Source organism: Triturus cristatus, chromosome 8 (assembly GCF_964204655.1).
Source record: "Triturus cristatus chromosome 8, aTriCri1.1, whole genome shotgun sequence".
NCBI lineage: Eukaryota > Metazoa > Chordata > Amphibia > Caudata > Salamandridae > Triturus > Triturus cristatus.
This window is the reverse complement of record NC_140591.1, coordinates 1,683,118,014-1,683,140,894: the sequence shown is the minus strand read 5'-3', so window position 1 is coordinate 1,683,140,894 and position 22,881 is coordinate 1,683,118,014. Positions and strand designations below refer to the sequence as shown.

Here is a 22,881-nt window from a genome sequence, read left to right as displayed (position 1 = left end):
GTCTCAAGGCGCTGGGGGGGAACAGTTCCCCGTCAGTCAAAGAGCCAGGTCTTGAGGTCCTTCCTGAGCGTGTGGAGGGTTGGGGAGCGTCTGATGTTGACCGGGATCTCATTCCACGGTTTGGCTGTGATGTAGGAGAAAGCTCTCTCACCTGTTCTGCTTCTGCCGATGCGGAGGACCTCAGTCAGGGCGAGGTCAGCAGAGCAGAGGTTCCTCTTGGGTACGTGAAAACATACTCGGTCGTTGAGGTATTTGGGTCCGATGTTGAGGGATTTGTAGGCGTGGGTGAGGAGTTTGTAGGTGACCCTCTTCTCGATGGGGAGCCAGTGGAGGCTTTGCTGGTGTTGGGTCATATGTTTGTGGCACGGTGTCCCTAGAACAAGCCTGGCAGCAGCGTTCTGGATGGTTTGGAGCTTGTTTAGAACAGTTTTGTTGATTCTGGTGTAGAGGGCATTGCCGTAGTCAAGTCTGCTGGTGATGAGTGCCTGGGTGATGGTCTTTCTGCAGTCGGGGGGATCCGTTTGAAAGTCTTACGGAGGATGCGGAGGCAGTTGAAACTGGTGGAGGTGATGGCGTTAATCTGGCGGTTCATGGAGAGGGAGGAGTGAAGGATTATCCCGAGGTTCCGAGCGTGGTCTGTCGGGTTGGGTGGGCTCCCGAAGGCAGAGGGCCACCAGGTGTTGTCCCAGGCGAAGGTACAGGGTCAGGGGATGAGTACCTCGGTCTTCTCGGAGTTGAGCATTAGGCAGCTTTCCTTCATCCAGGCTGTTACGCTTCTCATTCCTTCCTGGAAGCTGAGTCTGGTGATTTCTGGGTTCTTGGTGAGGGAGAGGATGAGTTGGGTGTCGTCAGTGTAGGATACGATGCTAAGCCCATGCTGTCTGACAATGGCTGCGATGGGGGCCATGTAGATGTTGAAGAGCGTCGGCTTAGTGAAGATCCTTGGGGTACTCCGCAGACGATGTCAGTGGGGTCAGAGAGGAAGGGGGTAGTCTGATCCTCTGGGTTCTGCAGGAGAGGAAGGATTGGATCCAGTCGAGGGCGGATCCCTGTATTCCTGCGTTGTTGAATCTGTCGGCTAGTGTGCGATGTGAGACGGAGTCGAAGGCAGCGGAGAGGTCTAGGAGCATGAGGGCTGTGGTGTGTCCCTGGTCTAGCAGCATGCGGATGTCGTCAGTGGCTGCGAGGAGGGCGGTCTCAGTGCTGTGGTTGCTGCGGTGGCCAGAATGGGAAGTGTCTAGGATACAGTTTTCTTCCATGAAGGTGGTCAGCTGGGCGTTCAGGAGTCTTTCAGTGACTTTGGCTGCGAAAGGGAGGAGAGAAATGGACTGGTAGTTCTTCAGGTCAGTTGGGTTGGCAGTTGGTTTCTTAAGGAGGGGTTTCACCTCTGCGCCTTTCCAGTCGTCAGGGCAGGTGCCGGATATGAGGGAGGAGTTGATTGTATGTCCTAGTTCGGGTACGATGACTGTGGAAGATGTGAGGGGGGCAGGGGTCCATTGGGGGCTCCTGAGTTTGTCTTCTTCATGGTTGAGGAGATGCGCTTGACGGACGCAGTGGCCCAGGAGGTGATGTTCGGCTTCTCGGTGGTGGCGGGTGGTGTGGTGCTGTATTCTGCAGGCTCGCTAAAGTTGTCGTAGAGGGCCTTGATCTTCAGATGGAAGTAGGAGCTGAGTTTGTCGCAAAGTTCCTGGGAGGGTGCAATGTCAGTGGCTTCGCAGGTGGGTTTTGCAAACTGCTGAATGATGTTGAACAGTTCCTTGGTGTTGGATGCGTTGGTCTTGACTTTGTCTCTGATGAAGGTTCTTTTGGTGTCTTTTATACGCTGGTGGTAGTCCTTCATGGCGATCTTGTGGTTGTTCCGTGCTTCCGTGGTCTTCTGGTTCCACCAGGTTTTCTCCAAAACGTCTGCAGGTGCGTCTGGCTTCTTGGAGTTCGGTGGTGAACCAGGCGGCCTTCGGCCGGCGTTGTTTGGCAGTGTTTGTTAGAGGTACCAGCTTGTCGGCGCAGCAGGAGACTCAGCGGTGGAATTCCCTGGTTGCGGAGTTGGTGTAGGTTGTGGCCTTGGGGGGGTCTTGGAGGAGGGTGGAGTTCAGCTGTTCCTCGGTGACCTTACTCCAGTTCCATCGAGGCAGGTGAGGGGCAGGCTTGGGTGCGGTGGTAGTGTTGAAAGTGAAATGGATGCAGTGGTGGTCTGTCCAGAAGGGGCTGGGTGGTGTGGCTGAAGCGGATGTTTGATCCTCCCGCGAAGATAGGCTCGAGGGTGTGACCTGCTCTGTGAGTGCTGATGAGCTGTTTCAGTCATACGGTGGCAAGGTTCTCGAGGAGTGTGGTGGAGTCGGGGTCCTGGTTGTTCTCGAGGTGGAAGTTCAGGTCCCCGAGCAGGATGTAGTCAGTGGAGGTAATGGCGTGGGGTGCGGCAAGCTCGGCGATGTTGGTTGCGGGCTGAGCACGGGGTCCTGGCGGTCTGTAGATGAGGGTGCCATGTAGCGTGGTCCTGTGGCTGTTCTGGATCTGGAAATGGAGGTGTTCCATGTTGGAGTGTGGGTCGCTTGTGCTGGATGTGGAGAGTCGGAGGGGGGTCTTGTGTGCAATGGTGAGTCCTCCTCCCGGGCGGTGTGGGTGGTCCTTTCTCTGGATCTTGTAGCTGTCAGGGATAGCTGTGACGATGTCAGGCAGGAGGTGGCGTTGGTCCAGATTTCCGTGAAGAATGCGACGTCGGGCGAGAGGGTGTCGATCAGGTCCCAGATCTCTACGGCATGTCGGTGTAGGGAGCGCACGTTGAGAAGGATGCAGTTCAGGGTTTCAGTGGGCCGTCCAGTAGGTGTTCCTTCCAGTAGGTGTTCCTTCAGTGGCTGAGGGAGTCATGTCGACGGTGAAAGATCTTCGGCAGTGTCTTCACGAGAACTGCCCATGGGTCGTGTTGGGTGAGGATCTTACGCAGTCGGCCGGGCCTCCGGGGTTGAAGGCGTGGAGGCTGGCTAAGTCGTAGCGGTGGGGACCAGGAGAACCAGAGTTCCTGGCGCTGGTTGCGGTTGGGTCGCGGACAGGCGGAGATGGGCTTGCCTCAGGCGCACCTTCAGCGCGCCAGCGGCGCATCAGACCAGGGGGCGGGGCCGCAGGGGCAGCAGCGGTGGGAAAGTAGGCAGAACGGATGCGGGAGATCCGCAATACAGAGAGACAGTACCACTAATAACAGTAAAATACAGTACGCAGGCAAAACAATAAGCAGGCAACAGTCAGGCACAAATTACAAATAGCAGGGGGAAAACAGCAATACCATGGTACCACAGCAGCCTCAAACCCTGGGGAGAGAGGCTCAAAACTCGACGATCAGGCTGAAGAGCGGCGCTGCTGGGGAGAGTGCTACTTGACCAAAGGTTGACGTGGTGGTAGTGACCCCCTTCATTATTTTGTAATATTTGGGGAAGTGGCTGTCCCCATGGCTGCGAAGGAACCCCACGGCCCCCGCACTGTATTAATTTCAAGCCCACAGGAGGTGGCGGTCCCTGGGGCTGCAGCAGAGGTCCAAGCGGCACCCTGCACGGTGTTAAGTATTAAGCCTTGGGGAGGTGGCAGTCCCCGAGGCTGCGAGTGGTCCGTACAACCCCCGCATTTATTTGTATTAAAGCCCCGATGAGGTGGCGGCACCTGGGGCTACTATAAGCAATAGGAGGCAGTCCCCGTGTGCCCCCTCCTTTTCCAGCCCCTAATTTCCGAGGTCCTGGCCCAATCAGGGTCCCAATAAACTAAAGGGCAGGAGACTCAGTTTTGAAAAAAACCTCTGAAACATTTGCAAATCCGCCTGTGGATTTAAAAAAAATATTTTTTAGCTGTGGCAGGGTCTCCAGGAAACCCCTGTTCAATGGCCAGGGGCTCAGCGTGTCCCTACCCTGGGCCCTTTTCTATTTTTCAATTTTTGTTTGTGGAACTATGCTCCAGAGTCTAAAGATGGCTCCCAACACTTCCAAGTTAAAGTGTTGGCAGCCAATCAAATTTCAGTAGGATCTGCGAGTCCACGGCAAGGACTTGCGTCTCCAGATATCTATTTTTTTTTATCTTAAATATCTCTGAAACTGATGAACAGATTTCCACCAAATCACAGAAACAGAAAGCACGTTTTCTGCAGCAACATCTAGCTTTCTGCTAAATTTGGTGTAATTCCATTCAGCAGTTTGAACTGTAGTCATGTTCAAAAAATGTAAATCCCTATGGACATAACAAAACATTGAAACTGGTACTAACTGTAACTACCAACTGGCAATTACCAGTAGGTAGTTATAGTTAGGACCTAGTTTCCATAGGAAAAGCTTTTTTGACTTGCATGGCATCGTTCAAACAATCTTCATGAAATTTTCCCGAAAAGTGTCAAAGTAGGTTCTGTTTGTCATGGAAAGTTTCAGGGTGATTAGTGCAGTGGGGACCAAGAATTAGGGGCACGAATAAGAGAGCGTTTGTAATCTTAATTCCCATAGGAAGGCATTGTCGAACCCACAGCTCGAAGTGCTGGACAGAATTTGGTAGAAAGGCAGTTGTTGCTATGCAGATTGTGCCTTTTGTTATTTGGTGTAAACCAGTTTAGTAGCTTCTCAAAAGTTTAAGAAGAAAAAGAAAGAGATATCTCTGGCCGAGAAGCCTTCGCTAAAAAAAGACAAGCTTGTGTAGGGAAATGCACCACTCTCATTGGCTGCCAACACTACAACCAGGAAGTGTTGGCAGCCGTCTTTGGCCTTGACTTTACTGAATAACCCCCCAAAAAGTGAAAATTAAGAAAAGGGGTGAGGTAGGAATACCCTGACCCCCAAGCCATGGTCTTGGGGTCCCCATGGGAACCCACCATAGCATAAAATCATTTTTTTAAAAATACTTTTTGCAAAATCACGATATTTGCAAATTTGTGGCAAAATCTTTTTAAAAAGGCAAGCGCGGGCTCTTCTGCTTTCTTTTAAATAGCTCCTGGGTGGGCCAGGTCCCGGGGGTATATAATAAATATAGGTGGGGCACAAGGGGCCCTCCTCCTTGGATTATTCAAATCCCTGGGGACTTCCACCCCTGGAGGGGCGCTATGGCCCCCTCACACATCCCCAGGGTCCACCACCTCCCCAGGGCATACATACAATAATTAAGGGGGTCTGTTGGGGTAAATCAGAATAAAGAAAGTGGCAATGTGGCCCCCCTCTAAGACCCCTACATAACCATGGGGACTGCCACCCCCCAGGGCTGGCTGCAGCAAAGTCCCGGGGTGCCCACCCTTGGGACATTATGGTTTGCTATGGCATTGTGGGAGCACTGCTCCTGCCATGCCATAGCAAACTCTGGTCTGCTTTGTGGATGCAAGAGCATTAAAAACACTCTTGCTTCCATGAATCTCCCCTTTCTCAACCACTCTGCAAATGTGACTCTCGGTGCACTGCTGGTGGGGGGATGAGATCCTCTTGCCTCCTGAGGCCTCATGACTAAAGTGAACTTCATCTCCGAAGCAGTACTGCACCAGGAGACAGTTTTCAGAGTGGTGGAGAAAGGGGACATCGCCTCTGACCATCTCTCAGCAATGCAGCTGTGTGGGTCTTACTGGAAGTAACAGGAGGGGTAGTTGGCACACAAAGACCCTTAAGAGCCACGTGGATTTCATCCACCAACTAGTAGTTGCTAGGAGGTGCATTTGCAGAGTGGTGGAGAAAGGGGGTGTGGACACAGAAAACCTCTCAGCAAACCGCTGTGTAGAACTTAAAGGATATAACAGGAGGACTTGCTTGCACCCAAGGACCCTCTGGATACAAGGGGACTTCATCCCCCAACTATTAGTTCACCGGGAGGCAATTTGCAAAGTGGTGGAGAAAGGGGGTGTGGCCTTTGACAAGTTCTCAGCAATCCTGTTGGGTGGGACTTAATGCATGTAATAAGAGGGGTAGTTGGCCTCAAGGACATCCTTGGGGAGCACCTACCCCTCCTGTTACCTCTAGTAAGTCCCAAACAGTTGTATTGCTAAGAGGTGTTAGGAGGCTACGCCTCCTTTATCCACCAGTCTGCAAAAGCGGTTCCTGGTGCACTACTGGTTGGGACGTGAAATCTACTTTACTCCTGAGGGACCTTGGGGGCCAAGAAGCCCTCCTGGTACCTCCTGTAAGGTCCTACACAGTGGGATTCATAAAAACTGGTCGGAGGCCCCGCTCCCTGTCTCCACCACTCTGCAAATGTGACTACTACTTTAAAAACGGTTGAAATTCACACCAAAAAAAAGCAATAGTTAGGAATTAGCAGTTAAAAACCTCAGAAATTCGCTGAAAAAAACAAAAGTTACAGGGACGTTATAGTTATGCTGACATTTCACTCATACAAAACCAGAGAAATTCTGCAGGTAAAGTTAGCTAAGCTAACTATAACTTGCACCCCCGCTATGACCTGCTTATGACCTCGCATATTACATCACTCATGCCATGGTCAGTGATATGACTGATGGCATCACTGATTACATCTCAATGACATCACTGATGACATCATCCACATTACTAACACACCCACTCATACCCCCATAGAACCTTTCCTACACTCACTCCCAATCCCACACAGCAATTCACAAACCCATTCACTGATCTGTACTAGTACTTACACACTCATTCACTGATTCATAGATCTACACACAAATCCACTCACTCACCCATACAGCCACTCTCACATTCACTCACTCACCCATACAGTAAGTCACACATCCACTGAATCATCAGTACAGGCACTTACACACCCACAGATTCATCAATACTGCTTAGTATTACCTACTGGCGGTCGCCAGTAGGTAGTTATAGTTAGGACCCTGTTTCCATAGGAAAACCGCAACATTCTATTTTTAATAACTTTGGCGCCGGTCGACGAATCCTCGCGAAATTTTTAAAATAGGTGGGGCGCTGCGCTCCGCTCCTACCCTGAAAGTCTCGGAGGGATTCGTCAAGCGGGGGCTGAGATAAAAGGGGGGTCCCAAAACGCGTTTTTCCCATGCATTTTTCCATAGGACCTTTAGACACAGCTACAGCCCGAACGGCTGAACAGAGTTCCTTGAAATTTGGCAGTGAGGTAGTCTACAGGTCAAGGAAGTGCCTTTTGTAGGTTTGGTGTAAATCTGTTCAGTAGATTCTGAGAAAATAGCCTTTAAATCAATATATATATCTGAGCCAGCTTACGGTGCGCTTACGGTGCGCTTACCGTACGCGTACGGTGACGTGCGCGAGCGCGATTCTGATTGGCTGTTCGATCTAAGTAAACATTCGAATCGGTCGAAACCAGGAAGCGGCGGCCGCCATTTTCTCTCTCGCACTCTGAGGGGGGCAGCATAAACAAAGTCCAAAAACATCTAAAGGGGCAGTATATTCAGTTCTAAACCACCCAGCATCGATATAGGTGTTCCCCAACAACCCCCAAGGCCTAAAAAACAATTTAATTTTTTTTCGATAAATCGCCGATTAAGCTTTCCGTACGCATACGGTTAAAAAGAATAAAAAAAAAAAATTATCCACACTTTCCCCACCCCGTGTGCAAATGGTGCCCGTTGCGCACCATTTGTGCATGGCATATAAACGTATTGAAACTACAAATGAATTCCTTTCACAAGGAAGCGCATAATATGTCCCCCATGTGCGCACGGTGCGCGAAGCGCATCGTGCGTACATGGCCCATCCCGCGTAACGTGGGCACGCGGTGCGCGCAGCGCACCGCGTGACCACCGTGCGTGCACGGCACTAACGGCGTAAAGTGGGCGCGCGGTGCGCAAAGCGCACCGCGTGCTCACTGTGCGCGCACCGTGCGCGAAGCGCACCGTGCGCGCACGGAACGAACTGCGTTAACTGGGCGCGCACGCCACGAATGGCGTAAAGTAACTTAGCATTTAAAAAAACATACAAATTCACTGAAAAAACCATAGGTTTCACACACGTTATAGTTAGGAATTAGCATTTAAAAAACCTTGCAAATTCACTGAAAAAACCATAGGTTTCACACAAGTTATAGTTAGCTGTACATTTCACTCGTAAAAAACCAATGAAATTCCCCCGTTATAGTTAGTGCAGGCAACTATAACTCACGCGACCGCAATCCTCTGCTGATGACATATGTGTCTTTATGAAAAAAAAATATTTGTAATATATGTATAGCTAAAATTTAATGGAAGAAGACATGGGCAAATAAGTGTCTAAATACAGTATTAGCATCAGCAGAGGACCGCAATCCTCTGCTGATGCTAATACTGTATTTAGACACTTATTTGCCCATGTCTTCTTCCATTAAATTTTAGCTATACATATATTACAAATATTTTTTTTTCATAAAGACACATATGTCATCAGCAGAGGATTGCGGTCGCGTGAGTTATAGTTGCCTGCACTAACTATAACGGGGGAATTTCATTGGTTTTTTACGAGTGAAATGTACAGCTAACTATAACTTGTGTGAAACCTATGGTTTTTTCAGTGAATTTGCAAGGTTTTTTAAATGCTAATTCCTAACTATAACGTGTGTGAAACCTATGGTTTTTTCAGTGAATATATATTTAAAACTCATAAGCATTATAAAAACTCTCACAGTCACTGGATAATGTCATTAATGATGTCTTCAGTGATGTTATTTGATATTTCATCAGTGATGTTATCAGTAATATGGCTGACCATGTCAGGAGTGATGTAACATGTGAGGTCAAAAGCAGTGCCATTGCAGGAGTTTGAGTTATAGTTAGCTCAGCTAACTATAACTGCTGAATTTCTCTGGTTTTGTATGAGTGAAATGTCAGCCTAACTATAACGTCCCGATAACCTTTGTTTTCTTTGGTGAATATATAAATTGTATATCTATCTATATGTATATATCTATATATATATATATATGGTTAAGGTAACATTATAGTTCGGTGTGATACAATATCTGTTTTCATTTAACAAAAACTTAGAACACACAATAAAAAAACAAAGGCTAAAGTAATGTTGTAGTCAGGTGCAGTGCTTAATTTGTAAAATATGAAGTGCCAGGATTCTGACCAGGAGGCCACTGCAGCTTGCACCACCCATCGCCCTTGTCATCACTGCCAAAACAACTACTAACCATCGCTCTCGCATGTAAATTCAACAGTTCAGATTATTCCAGGTCCCCAAAGCTAAAGGAATGGCTGGAGAGGTAGGTGTTAGCAATTTTTTTATGTATGTTGTATTCCTAAACAACCCTTGTTCTGCTCATCTCTAAATTCGATGAGCAGCACCACCGTGTGGTAGACTGTTCTAAGTAGGTCAAATAAGCCAATAGGGGTAAGCCGATTCATCATGTTGAACTGGGGAGCACAGGCACATTTCCCCTGGTCAGAAGGGAAATTGCACAGGGATGTATGGGCAGCAAAAACTCTAGGGGTGCCCAAAGCAAAAGATGGTTATGTTCAGCAATCTGCCTCATAGTCAAATACATAAAGAGTGCTCAAACATTGCAAATACCAGAAAGAAACAAAACAAAAGCACGACAGTCTTAACCACTGTCCTAAAGCTCCGTAGACCCTTTGTTTTCATTACATACTAAAGGAACAAATCCCACAGTGCAGACTCCTACTCTACAGCACAGTGCAGAAACCTCATCTAAAACACTGTGCAGACACCTGCCTTTACAGCACAGTGCAGACACCTGCTTCTAGAGCACTGCGCACACACCACTACAGCATGGTGCAGAGACCTGCCTCTGCAGCACTGTTTACACACCTCCCCTACAGCACTGTGCAGACACCTGCCTCTACAGCAGTGTGCAGACACCTGCCTCTGCAGCACTGTTTACACACCTACCCTACATCGGAGTGCAGACACCTGTCTCTACAGCAGTGTGCAGACACCTGCCTCTGCAGCACTGTTTACACACCTACCCTACATCGGAGTGCAGACACCTGTCTCCACAACAGTGTGCAGACACCTGCCTCTGCAGCACTGTTTACACACCTACCCTACATCGGAGTGCAGACACCTGTCTCCACAGCAGTGTGCAGACACCTGCCTCTGCAGCACTGTTTACACACCTCCCCTACATCGGAGAGCAGACACCTGTCTCCACAGCAGTGTGCAGAGACCTCCCTCTGCAGCACTGTTTACACACCTACCCTACATCGGAGTGCAGACACCTGTCTCCACAGCAGTGTGCAGACACCTGCCTCTGCAGCACTGTTTACACACCTACCCTACATCGGAGAGCAGACACCTGTCTCCACAGCAGTGTGCAGACACCTGCCTCTGCAGCACTGTTTACACACCTACCCTACATCGGAGTGCAGACACCTGTCTCCACAGCAGTGTGCAGACACCTGCCTCTGCAGCACTGTTTGCACATCTCCCCTACAGCACAGTGCAGACACTTGCTCTGCAGCACTGTGCAGACATCTGCCTCTACAGCACAGTGCAGCCACCTGCTTGTAGAGCACTGGACAGGCACGACTACAGCATGGTGCAGAGACCTCCCTCTGCAGCACTGTTTACAGACCTACCCTACAGCACAGTGCGGACACCTGTCTCCACAGCACTGTGCAGACTCTTCCTCTGCAGCAGTGTGCAGGCATCTGCCTCCACAGCACTAAGCAGACACCTGCCTCTTCAGAAGTGTACAGATATCTGCTTTTAGAGCACTCTGCAGACTCATACTCTAAAGCACATTGCAGAAACCACATCTAGAGCACTATAGAGACACCTTCACTACAGCACAGTGCAGACACCTGCCTCAAGAGCACTGTACAGATACCACTACAGTGTGGTGCAGAGACCTGCCTCTGCAGCACTGTTTACACACCTCCCCTACAGCACAGTGCAGATACCTGTCTCCAGAGCACTGTGCAAAGACTTCCTCTGCAGCACTGTCCAGACACCTGCCTGTCGACCACTGTGCAGACACCTGCTCTACACCATTGTGGGTATACCTCCACTAAAGAATAGAGCACTGGGCAGACACCTCCTCTACTGCATTGTGCACCCAGCTCCACCACGGTGCAGAGATCTGACTCAAGATCACTGTGCAGACATGTCTGCTACAGCACAGTGTACACTCTTGCTTCTAGAACACTCTACAGACTCTTTCCTTTAGAGCACTGTGCAGATATAACCTCTACTGCACTGATTAGACACCTACCTCCACAGCACTATACTGACACCTGCCTCTACAGCACTGCGCAGATACCTGCCACTACAGCACTGTGCAGACACCACTACTACAGCACAGTGCAGACAGCTGCCTCTACAGCACTGTGCAGACACATCCTCTACAACACTGAGCAGTTACCTCTTCCACAGCACTGTGCAGACATCTGCGTCTACAGGACTGTGCAGACACTTCTAGAGCATTGTGCAGACACATCCTCTACAGCACTGTTCAGACTCTTGCCTCTAAAGCAATGTGCTAATATACCCTCACTGCACTGAGCAGACACCTTCTCTATGAATCTGTGTCCACACCTGCTTTGAGAGCACTGTGGAGATACATCCCCCTCAGCACAGTGCAGACATATTATCTACAGTGCAGTACAGACACCTGGCTCTACAGCAGTATGAAGACACTTGCTTCTTCAGCACAGTGTAGACATCTTCTTTACAGCACGGTGCAGACACCTCTACCACAGCCCATTGCAGAGACACCTCTTCTACAGCACAGTGAAGACACCTCCAATCACAATGTAACTATCTCCACACAGGCATAAAAAAGAACACTGTGTGAGGGGGAGCTACACAGAAAAGACTGGCTTGACCACGCCCCCTGAGTACTCTCTATAAGTCCAGAAATGAGAGCCCAGACTCACTATTTTGTTCGAAAGATTTCAAGAACGAAAACTTGAATAATAAATGCACTGGTTTAATGGACAGATTCTCCACCCAAACCGAACTTAGGGCCGTTTTACAGATGTGCCTTGGGGGCGCAGCGGGCATTTGCACCTGCTTTGTGTGCCCTTGGGGAACTGTGGTATTACAGAACAGGCAACAGACGCTTGTGCGACCTCTTCTGTAATGCAGATCGTGCTGGTGCACCTGTAGCACCTGTGGAATCACAAGATGGCGTTCCCTCATTTGCATGTGAATGTGGAACCAGGCGAAATAGGGAATCTCTTTACCTTTGTGCCCATGCTGTATTATAGATGCAGGCAAAGAGGCAATGAAGCTGTCAGGAGGCAAAATGTCAGTGTGCCAGAAATAAGTAGTGCACTGTCCACAAGCCCCCTGATGGCAGCGCTCTGGAGGAGTCCAAGGGGGCGCAATGTACCCCGCAGACATCCCCTTGAAGGTGAGTACAGTCACTTATTATACCCACCTTCAAGGGTATCTCTCTTAGGTGTGGGCGGTAAACTCCGCTCCTCTGGCGGAGTTTGCAGACATTTTCCTACTCTGTGCTCTGCTTGGAGCGTGGAGTTTTGAAAACACCTCACCAACGGCAGCGTGGCAGACATTTTTCACACACAAGGCTCACCAATTGTAAGTTATCAAGCGCTAGACCACCTCTTGGCGAGCTTTCTCAATGCGGGCTGTCGTGACCAGTCTCTACCACTCACGTCGAGAGCTGCCGTTCTGAGTGAAAAAGCTGACGCTCAAATAGAAAATCTACTCATGCGGCAGAAAGAAGCAGCGCTCTCTGGTGAGCTGCAAGGTGCCCCTCCTGTTGATTTGGCGGCATGGAACAGGCTCCTGGCGTTAAAAATCAGCACAAGCAGCGCGACATAACACAGCTCTGCCACTCGCAGAAATCTGTTGCATCTCGCAGAGTTTTGGGGTAACTCAGTGAAACTCTGCGGAGATCTACCCACTCCTTATCTCTCTTCCCTCTTAAAAGTGCAGGCTGGTGACGCCTGCAAAGTGAAACACGTAGTGGCTGCTTCATATCCGCTCTATATTTCGCTTAAATGTGCTGCCCCAAGACCAGCACAAGTTTGCGGCAGCCCTGAGGGCAGCGCATTCAACATAGCACATTCCCTGGGGCAGATCTACTAGGAAATACCGCAGCGTGGCACTGCAAGCACTTTGGCTACGCCACGCTGCGGCACTTCCGAAGCACAAGAATGCGACATATTAACAAGAATATGTTGCATCTCTGTGCTTCACCCTGCGCTTGCGCACAAACTGCAGCCATGCGTAGGCACCCTTTGCACCATGCTGCCAGGATACCTGCGTCATGGGGATATTGTTTTTTGTGCAGGAAGGGGCACCTTCCTGCACAAAAACAATCACTACAGGCATTTTGCTCTTTCAATGTGTGCTGTAGAATGAAAAAACGAATAGAAATGAAAACATTTCTCCCGTTGCGCCTCGCTACGACACCTCTAGGGTGGCGTAGCATTCACACGCTTCTCCAGATTTACGAGAAATCGTAAATCTGGAAATCTGTCTTGTTCCGTGGGTGTTGCGTGAGAACACACACATCAACACCCATGGAACGCCCCTCCCACGCAAAGTGCTGCGTGTGAAGGGGCCGTATTTACAAGGAGAGGAAAAGTCACGCAGGGTGGCTTTTCCTCTACTTATAAATATGGAGGAGCCACCATTATGTCACGAAAAGCGATGTAAAGGTGGCGCAGGGGGCTTGTAAATCTGCCCCCCTGTTTGCACACACCTGTTTGAAGATGCTCCATGGCACACAGAGGGAAAGCAAGCCCTATATGTAAGCCCTGAGGGCAGCGCATTCAACATAGCACATTCCCTGGGGCAGATCTACTAGAAAATACCGCAGCATGGCACTGCAAGCACTTTGGCTACGCCACGCTGCGGCACTTCCGAAGCACAAGAATGCGACATATTAACAAGAATATGTTGCATCTCTGTGCTTCACCCTGCGCTTGCGCACAAACTGCAGCCATGCGTAGGCACCCTTTGCACCATGCTGCCAGGATACCTGCGTCATGGGGATATTGTTTTTTGTGCAGGAAGGGGCACCTTCCTGCACAAAAACAATCACTACAGGCATTTTGCTCTTTCAATGTGTGCTGTAGAATGAAAAAACGAATAGAAATAAAAACATTTCTCCCGTTGCGCCTCGCTACGACACCTCTAGGGTGGCGTAGCATTCACACGCTTCTCTAGATTTACGAGAAATCGTAAATCTGGAAATCTGTCTTGTTCCGTGGGTGTTGCGTGAGAACACACACATCAACACCCATGGAACGCCCCTCCCACGCAAAGTGCTGCGTGTGAAGGGGCCGTATTTACAAGGAGAGGAAAATTCACGCAGGGTGGCTTTTCCTCTTCTTATAAATATGGAGGAGCCACCAGTATGTCACGAAAAGCGATATAAAGGTGGCGCAGGGGGCTTGTAAATCTGCCCCCCTGTTTGCACACACCTGTTTGAAGATGCTCCATGGCACACAGAGGGAAAGCAAGCCCTATATGTAAGAGGACCCTTGTGTGTTTGAGCCTCACGCAGTTATAGAGATGGATTTATAAAACACTCATAAATGAGGTGTGAGGCAATGACTGGTATGTGGTGGGTTCTTATCCTGTCAGACCAAGAGCAGCCTGCGACAGTGCGACAGAATCACATCCATAGACATAAACTGTGCTTTGAGGAGCATCAGCCCGCAAATAGTGCTTTAAAAGCCATTCGACTAACATAAGATAATGGCATATGTAATCCGCTTGGACTGGCATTCCTGTTGGTTGCTGTCTTGAGTCATCCAGATGTGTGCAGGCATTTGAGTGCAGCACATTTTCCGATGTTCTTGAATTCTATCCATTCTTAGCTGAAAGCTGAGTTATGTTTATGGAAACATTCATCTTTTTCAATATAACACTGATCATAATGTTCCTCAGTGGCATGCACAGCGCACACTTTCAGGCCTGCAGGAGCTGGATGTTCTGCTAGGCCACATACATGTATAGTAGTCTCATTTCAAACCGTCTCGATCCTCCGTTGTAAGTTGGGGCACTCCATAAGTTCAGTCTCAGATATACCAGAGTGCAGGGACTCCTCCAGGCTGTGCCGGAAAGCAGGTCCTCCTTTCTTCTGCCCAAGCCTGGCAGGTCCTCCATTCTTCTGCCCAAGCCTGGCAGGTCCTCCATTCTTCTGCCCAAGCCTGGCAGGTCCTCCATTCTTCTGCCCAAGCCTGGCAGGTCCTCCATTCTTCTGCCCAAGCCTGGCAGGTCCTCCTTTCTTCTGCCCAAGCCTGGCAGGTCCTCCATTCTTCTGCCCAAGCCAGGAAGGTCCTCCATTCTTCTGCCCAAGCCTGGCAGGTCCTCCATTCTTCTGCCCAAGCCTGGCAGGTCCTCCATTCTTCTGCCCAAGCCTGGCAGGTCCTGCGTCCTTCTGTGCAAGCCTCTTGTGCTTCTCCTATTCCGTGCAAATCTTTAACCTCAGTTCTCCTTCTTGTCCCTACAGGTACCCAAGGTTAGGATTGGAAGCCTTGCGCCATGATGCTGTCTCATATCCTCTTGGCGCTCTGCCTCATGACTGCAGTGAAGAGCCAGTTTCACCCAGACTGCTCCACTCAGAAGGCCCTCAGTGAAAGGCGCTGCTGCCCAGTCTTCGAGGGGAGTGTGTGTGGCAGCAGCAGTGGTCGAGGGTCCTGTCGATGGTACCAGCTGTATGATCCTGATATAACCGACACAAGGTGTAACTGGCCCTACCAGCAGTATGATGAAATCTGCATCTGCAATGGAAACTACGATGGACCAGACTGTGGGGACTGCAAGCCCTACTACCATGGACCCACCTGCTCGGAGTACGTCCCATGTGTGCGCAAGGAGCTTCGCCAACTCACAGCTGCGGAGAAGAAGCAGTTCATCAACACACTCTGCCTGGCCAAGACCACCACCAGCACCAGGTGGGTTGTTCATACTGGTGGGACCTTAGGGGACGTTAGAACCTACACATTTGAACCGGCATCAGAGTATGATTGCATTGTTGCCATCCATGCCAGTTCCGCTATAGATGTCAAAGAAGGAGACAAGTGGACTTATCAAGACGTTCTTCACCGTGGCCCAGCCTTCTGCCCAGGCCATCGCTGCCTGTTGATCCTCTTTGAACGTATGCTGCAACAAGTGTCTGGTAACAAGAGTATGTGCCTTCCATACTGGGACTGGACAAAGGACGGCAACACCTGCGCGGTGTGCACCGATGACCTCCTGGGCAGGGTTGGCACCAATGGAAGGATTCTTGCCCCGTCCTACTTCGCTAACTGGAAGGTAGGTCACTCTACTTGATATAGGTCTAAAATGCATGTCCGGGACTGCCACTTCCTGATTTGCTGTTCACCGGAAGAGAGGACTCTACTTGATGTGGATCTGAGATGCTTGTGCTAGGAAGCTGCCCAACCCTGCTTCACATACTAGAAACTAGGCCTCTTTACTTGAAGTAGGCCCACCACACTGCTGCTTGCATGCTGCTCCCTGCTTTAGTGACTGAAATATAGAAAACCTCTTTACTTGATGTACACTTAAGATGCATGTACGGGGCCCTGCTCGCTGCTTCACCCATGGGAAGGGAGGCACTCTTTCTGATGTACACTTGTGATGCATGTGCTGGGGCCCTGCTCCCTGCTTCACCCATGGGAAGGGAGGCACTCTTTTGATGTACACTTATGATGCATGTGCTGGGGCCCTGCTCCCTGCTTCACTCATGGGAAGGGAGGCACTCTTTTGATGCACACTTAAGATGCATGTACGGAGGCCTGCTCCCTGCTTCACCCATGGGAAGGGAGGCACTCTTTCTGATGTACACTTAAGATGCATGTGCGGGGCCCTGCTCCCTGCTTTACTCATGGGAAGGGAGGCACTCTTTTGAAATACACTAAAGATGCATGTGCTGGGGCCCTGCTCCCTGCCTCACTCATGGGAAGGGAGGCACTCTTTTGATGTACACTTAAGATGCATGTACGGGGCGCTGCTCCGTGCTTTACTCATAGGAAGGGAGGCACTCTTTTGATGTACACTTAAGATGCATGTGCTGGGGCCCTGCTCCCTGCTTCACTCATGGGAAGGGAGGCACTCTTTTGATGTACACTTACGATGCATGTGCTGGGGCCCTGCTCCCTGCTTCAATCATGGGAAGGGAGGCACTCTTTTGATGTACACTTATGATGCATGTGCTGGGGCCCTGCTCCCTGCTTCACCCATGGGAAGGGAGGCACTCTTTTGATGTACACTTAAGATGCATGTGCTGGGGCCCTGCTCCCTGCCTCACTCATGGGAAGGGAGGCACTCTTTCTGATGTACACTTAAGATGCATGTACGGGGCGCTGCTCCCTGCTTCACTCATAGGAAGGGAGGCACTCTTTCTGATGTACACTTAAGATGCATGTGCTGGGGCCCTGCTTCACTGATGGGGAGAGAGGCACATTTTTGATGTACACTTAAGATGCATGTGCTGGTTCGCTGCTCCTTGCTTAACTCTTGGGAAGGGAGGCACTCTTTTGATGTACACTTAAGATGAATGTGCTGGGGCCCTGCTCCCTGCTTCACTCATAGTAAGGGAGGCACTCTTTATGATGTACACTTAAGATGCATGTGCTGGGGCCCTGCTCCCTGCTTCACCCATGGGAAGGGAGGCACTCTTTTGATGTACACTTATGATGCATGTGCTGGGGCCCTGCTCCCTGCTTCAATCATGGGAAGGGAGGCACTCTTTTGATATACACTTATGATGCATGTGCTGGGGCCCTGCTCCCTGCTTCAATCTTGGGAAGGGAGGCACTGTTTTGATGTACACTTACAATGCATGTGCTGGGGCCCTGCTCCCTGGTTTACTGATGGGAAGGGAGGCACTCTTTCCGATGTACACTTAACATGCATGTGCTGGCTCGCTGCTCCTTGCTTCGATGAAGGGAAGAGATGTACTATTTTGATGTACACTTAAGATGCATATGCTAGGGCCCTGCTCCCTGCTTCACCGATGGGGAGAGAGGAACTCTTTTTATGTACAGTTACGATGCTTGTGCTAGCTCGCTGCTCCTTGCTTAACTCATGGGAAGAGAGGCACTCTTTTGATATACACTTATGATGCATGTGCTGAGGACCTACTCCCTGCTTCAATCATGGGAAGGGAGGCACTCTTTTGATGTACACTTAAGATGCATGTACGGGGGGCTGCTCCCAGCTTCACTCATAGGAAGGGAGGCACTCTTTTGATGTACACCTAAGATGCATGTGCTGGGGTCCTGCTTCAATCATGGGAAGGGAGGCACTGTTTTAATCTACACTTACGATGCATGTGCTGAGGACCTACTCCCTGCTTCACTCATGGGAAGGGAGGCACTCTTTTGATGTACACTTAAGATGCATGTGCTGGGGCCCTGCTCCCTGCTTCACTCATGGGAATAGAAGCACTCTTTTGATGTACACTTAAGATGCATGTACGGGGCCCTGCTCCCTGCTTCACCCATGGGAAGGGAGGCACTCTTTTGATGTACACCTAAGATGCATGTGCTGGGGCCCTGCTCCCTGCTTCACCCATGGGAAGGGAGGCACTCTTTTGATGTACACCTAAGATGCATGTGCTGGGGCCCTGCTCCCTGCTTCACCCATGGGAAGGGAGGCACTCTTTCCGATGTACACCTAAGATGCATGTGCTGGGGCGCTGCTCCCTGCTTCAATCATGGGAAGGGAGGCGCTCTTTTGATGTACACTTAAGATGCATGTGCTAGCATGCTTTTCCATGATTCACTGATAGGAAGGGAGGTGCTTTTTTTGATGTACACTTAATATGCATGTTCTGGGGCCCTGCCCCTAGCTTCCCACTGAGTTATATTGAGTTTAAATTCTCATATCGCACACAAAGGCAAATTTGGCAAGCAGTGGGTCCAGGCTAATACACATGCCACAAAATTTACATAGCAATCAGGTTTAGTGTACTAACCTTTGCCGCTTGTCTGCAATTCAGTGCCTCTCATACACTCATATTCATATATTTCCCTCCACGGCATACAAGTTTGGAGAAACATTTAGGGATAGGTTTAATTTACTATTCAAACGTCAGTCTTCAAATATTAGCCGAAAGTGTATGTTGAGATGTTGTTGCTGTAAGTTCGGCAAGCAAGGAGACTAAAAATACAGGCATCTTAGTGAGCATGAAGACAACATTGGCAGTGGGACCCTAAAAGGAACTAGCTCCTAACCTGAAATCCCCTATTTGCTGTACAGGATGGGGAAGTCCCCAAATGGTGTGTGTACACAATTAATGCACCCACTGTCATGGTGCGGTCCAACACTGGACATAACAATGTCTAACAAAACACGAACACATGGTGCACCACTTTGTGAGAGTATATTCATGAGATCTGTGTCCAAAATTGGTTCTTCAAAACATCCTTTATTTAATTGACTTTTAGCACATCAAGTTGAGTCCAACAGGCAACGCGTTTTGTCCAAAGAGATGGACTTCTTCAGGGCGTGTGCAATATACTCCTAACATTAAGTCAGGGTATCCGCGATGGATCAGTGTGATCAAAGAAATTTTGTATTGAAAAGAGCAGTCCATATTTACTCAATCTTTTAAAAATATTTAGTGTGGATGAAACGTTAATCAACCACTTCCAGAGCCCAAATATGTCCAGGTACCGAGTAAATTCAGCCACGCACAATTGGAGCGGACCAAACCAGGAGCAATCACCAGTTCCACACCTTTAAAAATCTTTTTGTGTGGATGAAATGTAAATAAACCAGAATCGGAGCCCAAATATGTCCAGGTATCGAATGTATTTGGCCACGCACAATCCGAGCGGACCAAAATCGGAGCACTCACCAGTTCCACACCATGGTAAGTGTAGGGAACCGCGGCGTTGTCTCGCCTCCTTCCGTGGTGTCGTTGGGAGACACACGCCCTGAAGAAGTCCATCTCTTTGGTGCATCATTTGTTCGTGTTTTGTTGGACATTTTAGTGAGCATGCTTCAATACATCTTAATTCTTATTCTAGTGAGGAGTCAAATCATTAAATGGCAGGTTGGTTCAACTTGTGGAGCACGGGCCAGGACTCCTCACTCACACGCTTGGATCCATCCTCACAAATCAACTTCTGCTCTATCTCCAGACTCAGGTGCAACAATCCATTTCAAAAGTGCCTGCAGTTAACTCAAATCGATGCAAAGAAATTGCCACAGAACATAAAGCCTGTATGAATCAACAGCCCTCCCGGCCGTGACTACAGTGCCCTGAGGCCTATATGAATCAATATCTCTCTTGTCTGTGACTGTTATACCCTGAGGCTTGTTTGAATGAATGTCTTTCTAGGCAGTAACTGATGTGCCCAGAGAGCTGTATGAATCAATATCCCTCCAGGCTGATAGTCCTGTGCCCTGTGGCCTGTATAAGTCAATAGCTAACTCAGTGGTGACTGCTGTGCCCCGAGGCCACGTGTTGTAATATCTCTCTTGAAAGTGACTGGTGTATAAATCCATGTCTCTCCCAGCAGTTGCTGTTGCATCCTGAGGACCATATTAATTCATATTTCTCTGAAGTGTGGCTGCTGTGATTTGAAGCCTCTTTGAGTCAATATATCTTGGCTGTGACTACAATGCTCTGAGGCCGGCAAGAATCAATATATCTATTCTCCTGACTACTGTTCCCTGAGGCTTGCATCAATATTTACACCGGCTGTGACTGCTGTGCCCTGAGGCCCCATGAAATTCAATACCTCACTTGATCCCGACAACTCTGCCGTGAGGCCTGTGTTAATGAACATCTCTCCTGGCTGTGACTTCTGTGCACTGAACCCTCTTTGAATCAATATCTCTCCAAGTGGTGACACCTGTGCCTTTGGGCCTTGCAATTTACCATCTGCTGACTGCTGTACCTAAGGCTTGTATGAATCAATAACTCTCGACTGTGACTGCTGGTCCCTGAGGCCTATATGAATTAATATCTCTCTTGACTGTTGTAGGAGAGTAGGATCTGCTTCATATGGGTACCCCCACTTTTTGCTGGTGTTTCACTGTTTTTCAACTTTAGTCTGTCTTTGGCCCTGCTAATCAGGACTACAGCCTACCTGCTTTCTCTCTAAAATGCTTTCCATGTACAATAGGTACATATCTAATTGGATTCTGGAGTGCCTTATAAGCCCCTAGTAGATGGTATACTATGTACCTAGGGCATAGGTACCTCAGAGGCCTACCAGGGGCTGCAGCATGTATTATGCCACCACTGGGAAGCACTCGAAAATGACACTACAGGTCAGCTACTGCAACTTGGGTAAGGGTGTGCTTGCACCCCTTACTGAGGTATAGGCTACCTATATACCTTATACAGACACATATAAACCTATAAGCCACTCCTATGGCAGGCCTTGACAATCCTGAAGGCAGAGTGCTTGGTTTTATGAGAGAGGGTGCCCTAGCATGAGCTGAGCCCCTCTGCAGCATTCGGAAATACGTCCTTATGGCTGTTCTGTGATACAGCCATACCATATACTCTTAAGTGCATTATAACCTCGCGGTAAATACTAACATTGGAATGGCTGCATCAAAAAAATTTGTGTTTGGTGTCAAACGCTTTGGAATACTATCCCCCCCGCCAGTCCTGGTGGCGGGGGTAACATTCCACCCTTCTAGAGGGAGAGACATATTCACACTGGTCTTAACCCGGTTAAATCCTTTCAAAGCACTGGCATCACAAAATGGATGCCACTGCCACAGACACGGGTCTGGCCTCCTGCTGCTGAGGGAAACTCCAGCAGGGGAGGCCTGGACAATAGGTTTCCTGTCACAGGGAGGTGTAACCACCTCCCCAGACAGGCAGATGTGTATTGGGGCAGGAAAGGTGCATTTAGAAAATGCTTTTGAGACACTGCCTGGGGCACACAAGGTGTCCCTGTGCATAGCCCGGTCCAAACTGGTTGCAGGGGCACTCAGCCCCTGCTCCGGTGCGAAACTTGACAAAGGGGAAGGGGTGTAACCACCCCCACCCCAGGCCCACCCATAGGTGGAGCCTTAGAGTTAGTCCATCCCCTAAACTTAGTATAAGTAGAGGAATTCAGTCCCTAGGACTTTAGATTACCCTGGACGAACCTCTGAAACATATATCCTGGACCTTCGACTTTCTATCATGACTAGGAGATGGAAGAAATCTCCCTTGGGGTCAAGGAGTGACTCCCCTGCTCGGCAGGCACCAAAGAAGCAACTAACCAGTCTGCATTGGTGAAGCTCCCGCCGGACGCTGAAGTCTCTGCAACACCAGATGTGGATTTCCAGACTTCCCTTAGGCTACCCTGAGTCCGCAGCAAAGTTGAGGCCTGTGGCTATTGTGGGTAATGTGGAACCGTGACCCCTGGACACGGTGAACTTTTGCAGCAACAACACCTTCCTTGTCATCCTCGAAGTTGTGCTTTGGGCTGCGAGTAGACCCAGCCTTGAGCACCTTTTGCACCGAAGATTGTTGGCCTCCACTCCACGAGTGACCCGTGGGCCAGCTCCAAGTGTGATCGCTCGAGGCTCCTTCGCGATCAATAGCCCATTGGCTAGCAGGTCCCCTTGAAGGCAACTCCATTTCTACTTGTGGTTTGTCTGGTTACTCCAGACTTGCTTTTACTTACCCTTGCTCGGTGAGTCCCTCAGACCTTGCTGGTCTGCACCGCAGTCCTTTCTCTGATTTCCTGAGACTTGCCGTTGCCAAGGCTTGTTGGGTCCTTCCTGGTCGCCCACACCACAGCACCCGACAGACTTTATGGAGCAGCTCGAATCCGGCTCGTGGACTTCGTCAAAGTCTCCTGGACCTCGTGGCTGAAGAGTCAAGACACCTGTCAACTCACCTGAAGCACCCGACATCTGTGGGCATTGGTCCATCCTGCCCTTGGTCACTGGCAAGTGACCCAGACTCTGTCCCCTCTGCTTTCAGGTTCCTTACATCCTAGATCCAGGCTTGGATCTCTCCGGACACATCTCCTCTCCACGGCAGCAGCAGTTCTTTGCAGGCTTCCATTGGAATCGACAA

General features: G+C 49.6%; 1 protein-coding gene across 1 annotated transcript in view; it reads left to right on the top strand.

The window, feature by feature from the left end:
* The window catches only part of LOC146808598 (tyrosinase-like), a 391,240-nt gene that overhangs the window by 91,216 nt on the left and 277,143 nt on the right, over positions 1 to 22,881 (top strand). The window contains exon 2 of the mRNA XM_085620649.1: positions 15,343 to 16,148. Within this exon, the coding sequence (XP_085476775.1) occupies positions 15,375 to 16,148 (774 nt within the window). The 5' untranslated portion in view covers positions 15,343 to 15,374. The remainder of the gene's footprint in view (positions 1 to 15,342; positions 16,149 to 22,881) is intronic.